At 39.7% G+C, this 15,689-nt stretch overlaps 1 protein-coding gene across 2 annotated transcripts in view; it reads left to right on the forward strand.

Annotated features, from left to right (window-relative positions):
* ABCD1 (peroxisomal ABC transporter 1) overlaps nt 1-15,327 on the forward strand; it is a 40,900-nt gene extending 25,573 nt beyond the window's left edge. Inside the window, exons 13-26 of one of the 2 annotated variants that reach the window (XM_059577481.2) lie at nt 6,497-6,596; nt 6,677-6,785; nt 7,705-7,795; nt 8,298-8,422; nt 8,555-8,704; nt 8,799-8,871; nt 10,788-10,968; nt 11,075-11,233; nt 12,952-13,113; nt 13,186-13,422; nt 14,103-14,266; nt 14,354-14,406; nt 14,516-14,594; nt 14,805-15,327. In XM_059577481.2, the coding sequence (XP_059433464.2) occupies nt 6,497-6,596; nt 6,677-6,785; nt 7,705-7,795; nt 8,298-8,422; nt 8,555-8,704; nt 8,799-8,871; nt 10,788-10,968; nt 11,075-11,233; nt 12,952-13,113; nt 13,186-13,422; nt 14,103-14,266; nt 14,354-14,406; nt 14,516-14,594; nt 14,805-14,891 (1,770 nt within the window). In that variant the 3' untranslated portion in view covers nt 14,892-15,327. The remainder of the gene's footprint in view (nt 1-6,496; nt 6,597-6,676; nt 6,786-7,704; nt 7,796-8,297; nt 8,423-8,554; nt 8,705-8,798; nt 8,872-10,787; nt 10,969-11,074; nt 11,234-12,951; nt 13,114-13,185; nt 13,423-14,102; nt 14,267-14,353; nt 14,407-14,515; nt 14,595-14,804) is intronic. The other variant, XM_059577482.2, reaches the window with a different exon arrangement.
* Nucleotides 15,328-15,689: the final 362 nt, after the last annotated feature.

Below are 15,689 nucleotides of genomic sequence, written 5' to 3' on the forward strand. Positions count from 1 at the left end.
GGCTGTGTACAAGAGAAAGAAGGTGGGCCTGGGTCTGGGTCTTGTTAGCCCAATCTCTGCTGGCCCAGACAGAGCTAGCCCAAAGGAGGCTTCTTTTCAGCCAATCTCGTATGGCATGTCGGCGGGCTGGCGAATGGATCAGGTCGGCGATCCAGGTGCGTCGTCTTCGTCGGCAGGAGGTGCGCTCGCAGGGAGGGAAGCGCCAGTCATAGCGGGGGGCTCTGCCGACGTTACTCAACGGTTCGTGGTCCCACCCGGGGAGTTCTCCGGTGGCGAGAGGGCATCAAAACAGGATGGAGACAGGCGATGTTCGCCGGCGATAGTGATTCGGGAAAAGGAGACGGCGATTTCGAACCAGACGACGCCGGAGATGATTTCCACGGTAGTCTCCAGCGAGATGTCAGAGCAGGCTGAGTCTGGGGTTGCTTGTGGAGATGCCGGGATGCCGGGGGAGATGATTATGGGAAGTGGGGAGGCAGATTCATACCAGAGGACACCGGTGCTGTCAGAGGCGGCTAACGAGGTTAGGGATATTGTGCCTTGGTCTGTTGGTGACTTGGTTCAGGATGGTATTCAGACTAGTGAGGGTCTGGGTCCTAATCAGGAACAAGGGACTGAGGTTGGGTTACATGTATACTGTCCCGCATTGGATGGTGGCCTGTCTATTTTAGGTTATCAGTATTCAGATACGATGGAGGCTCGAGGTGCTGGCCAGGTGATCGTAGAGGTAGGCAGGTGTGAGGAGCCTTGTGAAGAAGCTAAGAGTTTTGGGGGAGAAGTCAGTGTGGTTACAGGGAGCAAGGAAGATGAGAGGGCAGGGGGTCGTGGAGTAGAGGGACCTTCTCCTTTGAATAGCTATGATCCTAGGTCAGGGGGTGTGGCGGATTACTCAGATTGGGTTATTCAGTGTGCTAATGAGATCTATCCGATCGTGGGGATTTCGTTCACCGGTCATAAATTGCAAGTGCTGGCTTTGTTAACTGCTTTAGAAGAGGAGCGTCGTAACAATGGGATGATTACCACATCAAGTAGCGGCACAAAGGGCAAAAGGGAGATGAGGAATTTGGAGTGTTCGGTGAACTATGATGCTAAAAGTGGGAGTTCTACTCGGGGCAATAGGAAAGGGAGGGGGAATGTAGTGGTTTTATGAAGCTAAGCATCCTGTCTTGGAATGTGAGGGGGCTGAACAAGAGGGATAAACGTTTGAGGGTGAGTAATTTGCTCAGAGATTGGAATGCAGATGTTGTTTGCCTTCAGGAAACCAAGATTCAGTGTATGTCTCGAAATATTGTTCGTAGTTTATGGGGGCGAAATCATGTGGATTGGTGTTGTTTGGATTCTTGTGGGGCCTCGGGTGGTATTTTGATCATGTGGGATACTAGGGTGGTGGAGAAAGTCGATGTTTGTGTAGGGACTTACTCCTTGGCCGTGTCTTTCAAGAATGTGGTCGATCTCTCGGCTTGGGCGTATGCAGGAGTGTACGGTCCTAACTTTGATAGGGATAGAAGGCTTCTTTGGGATGAGCTGGCTGGCGTTCTTAGTTGGTGGAATTTGCCGTGGTGTATTGGCGGAGATTTCAATGTGACTCGTTTCCCTAGTGAAAGATCAGGTGGAGCTCGTCTAGATTCTGCTATGATGGGTTTCTCGGATTTTATTTCTGAACAAGGGCTCATGGACCTTCCTCTTATTGGGGGTGCTTTCACTTGGTCGGTTTCTCAAGATCCTCCCTTGTGGTCTAGGATTGATCGGTTTCTTGTTTCCCCTGATTTGGAAGCTTGGTTTCCAGGGGCGAGGCAGAAGAGGCTCCCTCGTATTTGCTCGGATCACTTTCCAATCATTCTTGAGTTGGGGGAGGTTTCACAAGGGAAAAGGCCATTTAGGTTCGAGAATATGTGGCTTAAAGCGGAAGGATTTGTTGCCTTAGTCAAACAATGGTGGGATTCCTATGAGTTCCAAGGTACGCCAAGCTTTGTTCTCGCTTGCAAGCTCAAGGCCTTGAAGTTGAACTTGAAGGCATGGAATGAGGAGGTGTTTGGAAACATTGAGAGGAATAAGAGGACTCTTCTTGAAGATCTTCGGGCATTCGATGAGTATGAAGAAAGTAGGGCGTTGGATGAGGAGGAGTTATTGAGGAAGGCCGAAATTGTTCAAGAGTTAGAGAAGTGTACACTTATGGAGGAGATTAGTTGGAGGCAGAAATCTAGGGTGCATTGGTTGAAGGAAGGAGACAAGTGCACTAAATTCTTTCACTCCATAGCCAACTCTAACAGAAGATTTAACTCGATAGAGACTCTTATGATCGGGGATACTCCTTCTTCCAATAAAGACGAGATTAGTGAGCATATTGTTGAGTTCTATCAAAAGCTCTTTGCGGAGAAGCACAGTTGGAGGCCCATGGTTGATGGTATTTCTTTCGATTCCATTTCGGAGGGGGAGGCCAGCTGGTTGGAGAGAGATTTTGAAGAGGAAGAGGTAAGAAAGGTCGTGTTTAAGATGAATGGCAATAAGGCACCGGGCCCCGATGGGTTTTCTATGGCTTTCTTCCAAGCATGCTGGGAGGTGATGAGGGAGGATATAATGAAGGTGTTTCGGGCTTTTCATGCCGGAGGGAGGTTTGTAAAGAGCTTCAATGCTTCTTTCCTTTCGCTTATTCCAAAGATTCCCGGTGCCATCAATCTTAGAGATTTCCGCCCTATTAGCCTTGTGGGAGGTATCTACAAAATAATTGCCAAAGTCTTAGCTAACAGATTGAAGGTTGTGTTGGATAAGATTATCTCCAAATCGCAAAATGCATTTATCAAAGGTAGGCAGATTCTAGATCCCATCTTGATTGCTAACGAATGCCTTGGTAGTAGGCTGAGATCAGGGGAGCCAGGGGTTATGTGCAAAATGGACTTGGAAAAAGCTTATGATCATGTGAACTGGGGTTTTTTGATGTACTTGATAAGGAGGTGCGGGTTTGGAGGTTTATGGTGTTCTTGGATTCATCATTGCATATCCTCGGTGCGGTTTTCGATTTTGGTTAATGGGTCTCCTAAAGGATTTTTTAGCAGCTCCAGGGGTTTGAGACAAGGGGATCCCCTCTCTCCTTTGTTGTTTGTTTTTGTGATGGAGGCTTTGAGTAGGATGATTTCTGCGGCGGTTTAGGGGGGGTTGGTAGAAGGCTTCAAAGTCGGCAATTCTATTGTCTCTCATCTTTTATTTGCCGATGATACCTTGATTTTCTGCAATGCTAGGCCCGCCCAGTTACGCTATTTGAGGAGTGTGTTTTTGTGGTTTGAAGCTGCATCCGGTTTGAAGGTTAATTTGGCTAAGTCGATGCTAATTCCGGTGGGGAATGTGGAGCAAGTGGAGTTGTTAGCTGGTACTTTAGGGTGTGAGGCCGGTACTTTGCCAGTGAAGTATCTTGGTCTTCCATTGGGAGGCTCTTATAAGTCCAAGCAGATTTGGGATGGAGTTATCGAGAAGATCGAACATCGGTTGGCCAGTTGGAAAAGGGTGTATTTGTCGAAGGGGGGTAGGGTCACACTTATCAAGAGCACTCTCGCTAACTTGCCCACTTATTACTTGTCTTTATTCCCTATTCCGGTGAGTGTTGCCAAGCGCATTGAGAAGCTTCAACGCAATTTCTTATGGGGTGGGATAGGTGAGGAGTTTAAGTACCACTTGGTGAAGTGGTCGCAGGTTTGCACTCCGATCAAGGAAGGAGGGTTGGGAATTAGGAATTTATTGGTGTTCAATCGCGCTCTTTTAGGGAAATGGTTATGGCGATATGGGACGGAGAGAGATGCTTGGTGGAGAATGGTGGTAGATTCGAAGTATGGAAGCTTATGGGGAGGGTGGTGTTCTGTTGAGCCTGGAAGAGCATTTGGGGTGGGGCTATGGAAGAATATTAGGAAAGGGTGGGATACTTTCAAAGGCTTGACGAGATTTGTAGTGGGGGATGGGACTAGGGTTAGCTTTTGGCATGATTGGTGGTGTGGAGACACAGCCCTCAGGATAGCTTTCCCGATTCTTTTTGGTATTGCTTGTGTGAAGGAGGCCTCAGTTGCGGATAACTTGGAGATGATAGGTGGGTCCAATCAGTGGAATGTAAGTTTCTCTAGAGAGGCTCATGATTGGGAGGTGGAAGTCTTTACCTCTTTCTTCCAGATGTTGCATGGAGCTAGGGTGAGTCGAGGGTCTGAAGATAGATTATGGTGGACACCCTCCAAAAGAGGTTTTTTCACGGTCAAGTCTCTCTTTTTCTCTTTGGCTTGTTCGGAAGGGAGGAGGTCTCCTTGGAAGAGTGTGTGGCGGACACAGGCTCCTCCAAGGGCAGCTTTCTTTGCTTGGTCAGCGGCTTGGGGCAAAATTCTGACCTTAGATAACCTCAGGAAGCGACATGTGATTGTTGTGAACAGATGTTGTATGTGCAAGAAGAGCGAGGAGACGGTGGATCATCTCCTTCTGCATTGTGAGGTTGCGTCTGCTCTGTGGAGTGCCTTTTTTGGTCGCTTTGGGTTATTGTGGGTGATGCCTGGTAGGGTCGTCGAGTTGCTGGCTTGTTGGTGGTCTTCAGGCAGGGGGGGGAGTGCTGCGGTCTGGAAGATGGTGCCTACTTGTTTTTTTTGGTGCTTATGGAGAGAGAGAAATAATAGGTGTTTCGAGGACTTGGAGAGGTCCTTTGAGGACATTTTATCCTATTGCTTCCATACTTTGTATCTTTGGACTGTAGCGTTTGTCTTTCCAGTGTCGTTTAGCTTTGATGATTTCCTTGTACGTTTTTCCCCTTCTAGTTAGGTGATCTTCTTTGTATACTCCCAGTGTACTTTGGGGCGCCTTGTTTTAATAAAGTCTGCTGATTACTTATCAAAAAAAAAAAAACAAGTTACCATGGTTGAGACATTCACATGCTTGACTTAACTTCTACATTTTTGACAACATACAACAGATATAGGTTGTGAGTTTATGCTCTGGTTTAACCTCTAGATGTCATTTTGCAGCCCACCATTTGATGGTGGGAGTCCCTGGTAGTTTTGATTATAGAAGATTTGTGGTAGTTTGGTGGGAATATTAGAAAGGGTTTTACTGCCCATGGAACCTGGTGCTGAGTTGATTAAATCGATTGCTTAATGTTAAATGAAATCTCTTTTTGGAAAATCTCCATGCATATGCTCTGAAATTTATCTTTATCTACTGTTTGTCATGGAGATCCTATTGTGGGCAAATATAGTCAGTTCAGGTAGCTTTAATTTATTTCTTTATTATTTTTTTCTTTTGCTGCTTTAGGCTCACTCTTTCTCTCTCTCAACATTTTCGAAAGGAAGGTCACCGACCTTACACATCAATAGGCTAGCAAGCTCCTGAAGTACTTGAGATTACCAACCAGCACAAATTCACACTTAAAAAGATTCCCTGTACCCAAAACAGCAATAACAAAGCATACTCCACAAACATCTTAAGTGATTGAAGTGAGGTCGAGAAACAATATTTGTGTCATCTTCAAACCATGAATACAGAACTACTAAATCCTAGTCCCAGGGTATACTTGGAGAAATGTCCAAGTTTGTTTTACTATTTATTTTATTTTATTTATTTTTTATTCTTTTCAATTATGCTAAGTGGCTAATGTTTGAAAATTTTCATTCATTATGACATCGTGCAACATCAATCTAAGTGAGAATTCATAAACATTTTTTTGATATATATGTCCCTTTCCATTGAAAAAAAAGGTAACATGCATAAATGTCATTATTACTTACCTGCAAACGTGGGAGATGATTTATGAAACAGTCCAATAGTTACTATATATTTTGTTGCACATATGGTAAGGCATGTAGTTCTATTTCCTAAGCAATCCTTTTGTAACTGAAAGATTACCACTGGTCCCAAAGCTTAATCTCTTATGTATATACCCACATTACTTGGGTGGGAGTTGATAAGGTTCATGTACCTGTCCAGAATATGCACACATATGGTTCCTTTGCGGCTTGAAACTATAGAGTGCCTGATCCAAGAGATCTGAACACAGAGAGGGACATGTATCCAGTCATGTGTTGACATGTATCCAATCATGTTTCGGCAGTAAAGTTAACTTGTCTATTTGGAAATGCGTGAAACTTAAATTTTCAACACACATTTTCCCAAGGACCTTGTCTCTTCCATGATTTCTTCTCTATTGCTCTCCTGCCCCACGTTTACTGAAGATGAGTTTGAAAAGAGTTGGAATTTTGTTGGTGGTTTCCCTTCCCCTCGCTTATGCATACACTTAGTTGTTTTAATGATCTTAAATATTTGGAGATTTTACTTTATAAATAACTGTTTTTAGTGTATAATATGGACAGTAAAGTGCGTAACCCTTTCGACCTTAATCTGTGAAATTGTGGTTCATTCTCTATTCTTCCAGTCTATTCCTTTCCTCATGTTTTATAAAAGATCAGTTTTTGTTGGATTGATGAATGCAGAAGTTTCTTCAAAAGTGCTTTTATTGACCTTCAAACTGCTAGCTTTTCAGGTACCAACATTACTTGATAGACAAGGAGCACAATTGCTTGCGGTTGCTTTTTTTGTTGTATCAAGAACATGGGTCTCAGATCGTATTGCCTCACTGAATGGTATATTATTTTCTCTTCTGTAAGCAGTTGAGGATCCTAGGAGTAATGTATTTGTCATTGAAGTGCATTGATATTCACAGGAACCACCGTGAAGTATGTTTTGGAGCAGGATAAGGCATCCTTTATTCGGTTAATTGGTGCTAGTGTTCTTCAAAGTGCTGCATCTTCTTTCATTGCACCTTCTTTAAGGTAATTTAGCTATTTAGTGGAATAGACTTTATTGAAATTGAAAGCATATATAAAACAGTTTGGTTGCTGGGTACTGGAAGTCATATGCTGTCAAGAAGTTTGCTATATCTTCATGAGTTCTAGAGCCAGCATTATGAAGATTAACATGGTAAATAGAGGGTTAGCAGTCCAATCCATATGCTGTTTACTTTGTTCCTCAGGAAAGAAGGTCTAGTAATATTACATCTGCTGTAATTTTCTTGAGTGAATTGCCTGCTGTATCTTTATTGCTTCAACTGTTTTATACTAGTTGACTGTTACTATTACAGGTTTAATGTTGTAAGCCTCAATTAAATATTTCATGTATTGGGCCTCACTTATTAAGTGGGAGTTTGAGCCCACACGTGAAGAGGAGTGTTAAAGTATTGATTAAATTATTAAATTTATAACTTTCTATCAGCTTAAGCTTTTGGGATAAGTAGTGATTTAACAATATGTTTGTGGGCATTCTCATTGTCGTTTGTAATGCTTTATTTGATAGGTCTGATGAATGATGCCATCATAGATTTCCAGAGATATTTCTATAAATTGTCTATTGCATCATGAAACTCTTGATTCTATCCCTTGCTCTTGTAACCATCTGAATGGAACACTTGATGATCCAATGAAATCATGCATATATTCATCTTTGAGCCGTGTACTCATCATTGGTATTCTTCTTTGTGATACTCTTGATGCTATTAGTCAAGCATAACTTTTGTGAATAATTTTCTACTCTTAAAGACAAGGCACTCTTTTTTTTTCCTTTTTTTTTTATTACTTATTTTGCGTGGTTACCCGTATTAGATTGTTTATGTTGTGATGAAGAGAAGGTTAAGTAAATGACTGCTTGCTACCATTCGTTTAGTAACAGTCAATTAAACTATGCTTTATTTTTTAGGCACTTGAAAGCCAGGCTGGCCCTTGGGTGGAGGATCCGTTTGACTCAACACTTACTGAAGAACTATTTGAGAAATAATGCATTTTATAAGGTACTAGTTCCTAAAGCGTATAAAGTTGATTCTTTTGGCATCTCTATCTTTCAAGAACCCCTACTTGGCAGGCATTGAAGTTTTTCAATAAAAGCTATTTGCTTCTTCTTCTTCTTCTTTTGTTGAAAAAAAAAACTTTTTCATTAACTGAAACTGTTATACTTCAGAACTAAGATTTGTTTCTTCCCGGATGATATGGGAAATTTTTGTTTTGGAAGTTCTGTGCCGCATTTTAAATTTAACTAGCTTTATTTTTTTGATGCATGACTGACTCAGCAAAAGTTTGCATTTGTTTAGTCTATGAATTAACTGTCACAGTTATAATTCAATTTTTGTAATTCTGTTTTGTTTGAGAGTTCTGCTATTCATATTGGAAATTTGGTGGTTTTATTTATTTTGGATTGGTGTCTAGATCATTAGAAGCTATTTGGTTGATTTTTAAGTTCTTTAGTGAGACATCCAGGATTAAATCCAAATTCATATGAAATGCTTCTCTTCGTAGGTCTTTCACATGTCAAGCAAAAGTGTTGATGCAGATCAGAGAATAACTCATGATCTGGAAAAGCTGACTACCGATTTGTCAGGACTGGTTACTGGAATGGTAAAGCCATCTGTGGACATTATCTGGTGAGTACTGTATTCAGTTTAGTTATCATAGTGCCAAGGGGTTTGTCTCATTAGAAGCTTGATATGAGGTTCAATTACCGCTTGCTCTTTTCCCTTTTCATGGATAAATTAAGTGTTTCTACAATTTTTAAGGTTCACCTGGAGAATGAAGCTGTTAACAGGTCAGAGGGGAGTTGCCATATTGTATGCTTACATGTTACTGGGTCTGGGTTTTTTAAGAACCGTTACTCCTGACTTTGGTGATTTGGCAAGTCAAGAACAACAGCTTGAAGGAATCTTTAGGTAACTTCTTTTTGGTTTCTGCTTCCTACATCATTAATGCTTGAGCAATATTGCTTTGATATCAACCTGACTTTGCACATTATGCATAAATTAGGTTCATGCATGAAAGACTGCGTACTCATGCTGAATCTGTTGCTTTCTTTGGGGGTGGTACTCGAGAAAAAGCTGTAAGTTATCTGAACTTCACGATTTGTTTTATACATGGATGCTAAGTTGTTTTTCCCGTGATTATCAATAATCATATTTCTTGATGTTCTGGTGTCTTTGAACATGGACATAGGGGTTGCAGTTAAACATGAAATTTGAGTGTCAGCCATTACCAAAATGTGGAAGACTAGAGTAACCATTCCCCTTCTAGCTAGGTGGCTTCTCTTGTATACCTGAGGACGCCTTACGCTTTTTAATAATATTTCAATTACTTAATTAAAAAAAGAGAGACTAGAGTAAACCATTGATAAAAGTTGCTTAACATGTGTTGTGAGGTTTGCATGGGAAGCAAATAGAGAAAGTGGAGGCTAACTCTCATATGTAGCTTCTAAAATTCAATACAATGACCAAAATACTCCTGTAACAAATCCCTGTCACCAACATATTCTTCTGACCCTAACAACATGATAGACATTGCTAAAAGGGGAACAAGACACAAGAATCAGGTGATTCTTATAGTAACTGGTCTACACACAATTTACTTAGATGGGCTGCCTCCATCATGACAAGTGGAAGCATTCCCATTTCCTTGTCCTCCCTCCCGGCTCTCCCTTCCCCCTTCCTTTTTTTTTTTTTCTCTTGTTTTGCCTCCTTTTTCTTCCTGTTGCATTTGCTTGAAAAAGAAAAAGGTAATTCTTATCATAGCGTCTACACTGATGTAGGACACTTGGATGTGCCATTTGTCTATCATGTCAATCTTTGATACACGTTTCCCTCATAAAAATAGGCTTTTGTTTGATTAATTTAATTTTATTCAAGTTTGACCTTGGCTTCTCAGGCATTTTTAAATTCAAATTCTCTTTGTAGGTTGTATTATGATAATAACATCTCTTTTTTTGTTTTACATACATTTTATGGTGCCTTCTTGCACACTAGGTTTTGCACCTGGAAACTTCTTAATGCTTGAATGGGATAAGTACTATGGTTATCTATCATTAAAAAGACAAATGCTATGAATAATACAGTGATCTACTGTCTATCCTGAAACATCTGTTAGTTACTTCAGCTGGACTGGTATTCCCCTTTGGGTGAGAATGAGGGGCTTGAAGCTGTCACTGACTCTTCAACAATCATAGTTAGCTGAACTTCCATTTGCAGATTGCTTTCAGTTTGGGTCAGAGTTATGTTTCAGATATCTGAATAACTGAAACAGCTTTATGGACCATCAATGAAACTATTTCCCTGTACTTGGTGATACCTGGGTATCTCGCAATTCTTCTATTCAGTGTTCGCGTGCACGTGTTGAAAGTTCCATTAAACAAGAGAAGAAAATAAAGGCATTGGCATGCTGTAGGTTAGTTGTTTTTCAAAATCATGTGTTGAACATTTCAGAACTCCTTAGATATGTACCTCTATCCATTCTAATGTCTACATAACTTTCATTCTTCTGCTCTTGAATATCAAGTCAAAGCTTGTCAAATCAATTCTGTTTGAGCCTATGAATACTTCTGCTACTTGGTTAATTGCCAGTTATTTCCAATATTCCACATCTTTTAGGTTCGTCCTATCTATTGCTTACTCATGCTTGGATTGCATTGGCACTCCTTATAACAGCTTGAATTTTCTTAACGTGTTTGCTACTTCTCAAGGATGTGGCAACCAATAGATACAACTGAACCACAATGCCTCGAGACCTTGTGTTTTGTCTTTCCTTTGTAGTAAAGAAACTTGTCATTAGCATGTCCTGTGTGCATCGTGGTTCAGTATAGCCAAATAAGTTTAATGATTATTCGTTCGCCGGAACCAGAAGTAAAAACTTTGGTAGATAGGGATTCCATAAAAACTTCTCCTGAGCAATGGGCATGATGCACTCCTGAACTATGTATTTAACATTGTTGGTATTAGCTTTTAATTTTTATATTTATATGTTCCTCAGATGATTGAGTCAAGATTCAGGGAGCTTCTCAATCACTCAATGTCACTTTTGAAAAAGAAATGGCTGTTCGGTATACTTGATGATTTTATCACGAAGCAACTCCCACATAATGTGACTTGGGGATTGAGCTTGTTATATGCAATGGAGCACAAGGGTGACCGAGCAATGGTTGCCACTCAAGGTATGATTAGCCTAATTTTGAGACTCTGTTAGCCTGTTATAATATCTCTCTCTCTCTCTCTCTCTCTCTCTCTCATATATGTATATATATATGACTACTTTTCCAGGTGAGCTGGCACATGCATTGCGGTTCTTAGCTTCTGTTGTATCTCAAAGCTTTTTAGCTTTCGGTGACATTCTTGAATTGCATAAAACATTCATTGAGCTCTCTGGTGGCATTAACCGGATTTTTGAGCTTGAAGAACTTCTACATGCTGCACAGTCAGGTATGCCTTGAGAATCTTAGTTATTAATACATAATTATTCATGGGATCTTTTAGTGTCTTGGAGACATGTTGTTTCTTGCTAGGGAATAAGGTAATACTTTGGGATCAAGTCGTGTCAGATTGTTTGTTTGACCTATACAAGCTATATTTATTTGAATTAGAAAATAAGAAGTGGAGTCTTGGATTTGCTATTTTTCGGCATCAGCATTTTCTTAAGAGAATTATTACTATCAAGCATAAGGTTAGGAGTGGTTGATCTTTTCCCCATTTTGAGCTGCGATTCAATGCACTGCTCCTGGTTGAGGATTTTCCGATTATCTTCTTGATCTACAGTAGAGATCTAGCAAATATCATTTTCTTCAACCAGCCACTGGATCTAATTTCCACTGATTTGCTTTGAGCATGGTTCAAATGGTATGCAGCCTCCCAGGCAGCATCTGTGGAACCATACCAGAGTTTGTTACAGGGGAGGTCTTGAGGAAGCTATTTAATGTGAAGCTGATATATGGTTTATTGGAGTATGAAGAGCTCTCAAGTGACTAAATTTGATGAGATAAATTTGAAATGCATCATGTAAGGCTGATAATGGGATCATTCTCATGCATTTTTTTTTTTCAGGGCTCATATTAGATCTTTCATATTTGAACAAGAGAATATTGATATGCATTACATATGAATGGATTTTTATGTAATGGAACTGATTTAGGACACTGTTTTTTAAACTAGAGAGTTCATGTGGAATCGTGTGATTTATGCATCTATATATCAAGCAAGAGCTTGAGATCAGATGTCGGTGGATAATATAGTCCACCAATATACTGTATTAGTCACTTTTAAGTAAACAACAAGAGATTGTGGGAGTAAGGACTTAAGCTGAGCGATGGAAGAAAAATATTGGTGTAAAAGAAAAAAGATGTTGCCATCCCATCACAGAGCATGCCTTTTGGTTGAAGGAGCAAATTTATCACATTCTATTCCAGGTTTTTCAAGTGGTACATTGTAAAAAGTTGATGACTTAATCTATCTGGAATTATGATTCTAATGTACTTTTGGCTGGCCAAAGGAACAAAGTTAAGTGTAATTAAATCTAAATGACATTTTTTGCAACATTAAATCTAAAGCACATCAGACAGAGACAATTGGATCTTGTGGTCTCAAGATTAGAATTTGAAAGCACCATAAAGTAGCATACGGCGCTGGCCAAGATCTAGGGGTATAGACTGTAGGAGTGTTATACTTTCTTTTTCCAAAACTTGTAACTTTGAAGTAGTTATACTCGGTCTTCATTCTTTGATTGTAAGCTATACTGCTACCATGTCAAGATGCTTTTCTTCCAGTATACGATTAGTTGAACTGGCATTGTTTGGAGATCACAGCATGGCCAACCTTTTGAAAAGGCTATAATGTTATTAGATGGGGGCAAATAAATATGAGACATGGTGATATTAGTTTCTGAGCGACCCATATCAAAATTTGTAACTTAAGTGTAGTTTTAAGTAGTTTTACTCTCTCTTCATTCTTTTGATCGAAAGGTGCATCACTACCGTGTGAAGATGTTTTTCTTCCAATATACTGATTGGTTGAACTGACATTGTTTGGCCTGTATAGATTACTATGTAAATTATGGTCAATCCATGGCAATCATTCTTGCTTGGTTTTTGTTTGATCGAGTAATCAGATGTTGAATCTTCATGCTAATTGAGTTGTTGGCCTTGCAGCAGATTCTATGTCTGAAAGTAAGTCGCCATCTAAGAGGAGGGATCTTTACTCTGAAGATGCCATTTCCTTCTCTGAGGTGGATATAGTTACTCCAGCACAGAAAATGTTGGCTAGGCAGTTGACATGTGACATAGTACCAGGGGAAAGCCTGCTTGTAACTGGTTAGTGAAGTAACTTTCTTTATTTATCTTGTTATGTGGATTTTGCATCTGACAGGTATGCTTTGTTTTAAGGTCCAAATGGGAGTGGGAAAAGTTCAGTCTTCAGAGTCCTTAGAGGTCTATGGCCTGTTGTAAACGGAAGACTCACTAAACCATCCCAACATATTGATGAAGAGGCTGGATCTGGATGTGGCGTCTTCTATGTTCCTCAGCGACCTTATACATGCTTAGGAACCCTGAGGGACCAAATTATATATCCTCTCTCATGTGAGGAAGCAGCGTTGAGGGCACTTAAATTATATGGAAAAGGTGAATTTCTTGCTTAGATCAGAATGCCTATGTTATACTTTCCACTCTCCGTGCTCCTGATTTCTATCTAGACATGGTTAGCAAGTCTGAAAGATCACAGATATTTCAACCGATAAAATATTTATGGAATTGGTAGATTTTTTTTTTTTTTTTTTTGGTTTTCTTGATTCTTTAATAGTTTATCAGAATTTGTATTTTCCCCTGGGGAATGCACATTTGGCCATCCCAGAGAGCATGCATATGTTGAAAAAACACTACCTAAAATTGCACCATGGAAAACTATCTTAAGTTCTTGATGTTAACATCTCAGCAAGAGTTCTCAATTTGGAGACATCATCTAGACAGTATTTGAAGTTGAAATGTATGAATTGGGTCCTATTGCTTGACTTTGCAGTAGTTTCCCATCAAACATCATCAGGTTCCATCATGAGCTTTTAGTAAGAAAGTGACAGCTTTTTGGAACATTATAGTGGGTGATTGTGACAGCACTTTTAGTCTCTCATCTCTGCATCAAGAAATTCAAAGAAAATTCTATCAGTTGGCCTTTTTATCTGTGCATATGCGTGAAGCAGATACGGCCTGCTTTTCTTATATTCTTCTTGCCATTGTTTGAAAAAAGGCAGTGTCATTTATGATTTCTTGCCATTATTCCGTTGAGGATTGTAATTGTGAAAATGCAGGTCAAAATGTTGCTGACACCAAAAGCATTCTGGATTCACGTTTGAAAACTATTTTGGAGAATGTTCGATTAAACTATCTTTTGGAAAGAGAAGAAGGTGGTTGGGATGCTGATCTGAAATGGGAAGACATTCTTTCTCTTGGAGAGCAGCAGAGATTAGGCATGGTGAGTCAAATATTTACAAAGTCCGTACCATGAAGAATGTAATGAAGGATTTCTGTTTTGTTTGACATGATACTTTCTATTTTACAGGCGCGCTTATTCTTTCACAAGCCTAAATTTGGCATCCTTGATGAGTGTACCAAGTATGTTATGAACCCACACATCCTTTTCTTTTATTATTATTTCTTAAAAAAAATGCTTGCCATCTATATGATATCTTGGTTTTATGCTTACCTTTTTCTGAAATTGCAGTGCAACAAGTGTTGATGTTGAAGAACACCTTTATAGGCTTGCAAAGGATTTGGGCATCACGGTTGTTACCTCCTCACAAGTAAGTATATAAAATTAGCATATCTTGTTTGATTTGGTGAATAATTTGAAATTTCCTCTTTCTGCTGGGATACTCGAGGTGAACTGTGCAATGCATTTCACCATAGGATAATGTAGTGTGATTTGTTTATCTCCACCAAGTGTTTTGATATTTGTACTGGATTATAAATTATTAATCGTTATGTTTATCTCTTGGTTTTGTATTTGGCAGCGTCCGGCCCTAATACCGTTCCATTCTTTTGAATTGCGGCTAATTGATGGCGAGGGCAACTGGGAACTTCGATTAATCGAGCAATAAATTCAACTCTGCTAGCATCTGCAATGACTTCCATTTACCGAGTAAGATGTTCCTAATACTTGCACGTTGAGATGGGAGCAAGCCAAAGTTGGATTTGCTAATCAAATTGATTTATTTTTTTTTGGCACGTGCCGTGAATTATTGTTCTGTATACTTCGGGGGGGCTCAAAGCAGAAGCCAATTAGATCAATCCAAGTGCAGAAACTATTAAACAATGGATAATATGATTGTAGCATACAAGCATGTCATAGCTTCTGTAGCATAAAGATATCCTATTTGTACAGTTTTTTTTTTTTTTGTTTGTTTGTCCTTCCCTATTTTTCCTTTCCCTTTTTATTAGCTATTTGGTCAGTCATATGTTGTAAGAATTCGAAATCTATCATATTGATTAGCCCCCATTAATAAAATGGCAGAAGTAAAAGTTTTTACTTTTTTAGCATCTCATTTTGCGTGTGGTTTTCCTTTTTGTTTGTGAAACCTTGGGATATGACTTATTTTATGAAAGGGGTCTTTATAAAAAAACCCTTATAGCTTATGATGACATTAAGCCTCTTCTTCAAGCAGTTGCTTCTATGACTCATTCTTTCATTAATCTTATAATCATTTGGAGTTATATTATTGACCCATATTGCTTCTACTTGAGTTTTACTTTCGTAAAAGTCCTTTCACAATAATAAAAATTAAGGACATCGTTGTTATACACACTAGGATAGGCCAATGATTTTGTCTTTCATTGGCCTGAAAGAAGTCACAACTTAAGTTGGGGTCGTGCTGTATGATGCTACCACCACTTAGCTG

This window comes from Corylus avellana, chromosome 11 (assembly GCF_965113065.1).
Source record: "Corylus avellana chromosome 11, dhCorAvel1.hap1.2, whole genome shotgun sequence".
Taxonomy (NCBI): domain Eukaryota; kingdom Viridiplantae; phylum Streptophyta; class Magnoliopsida; order Fagales; family Betulaceae; genus Corylus; species Corylus avellana.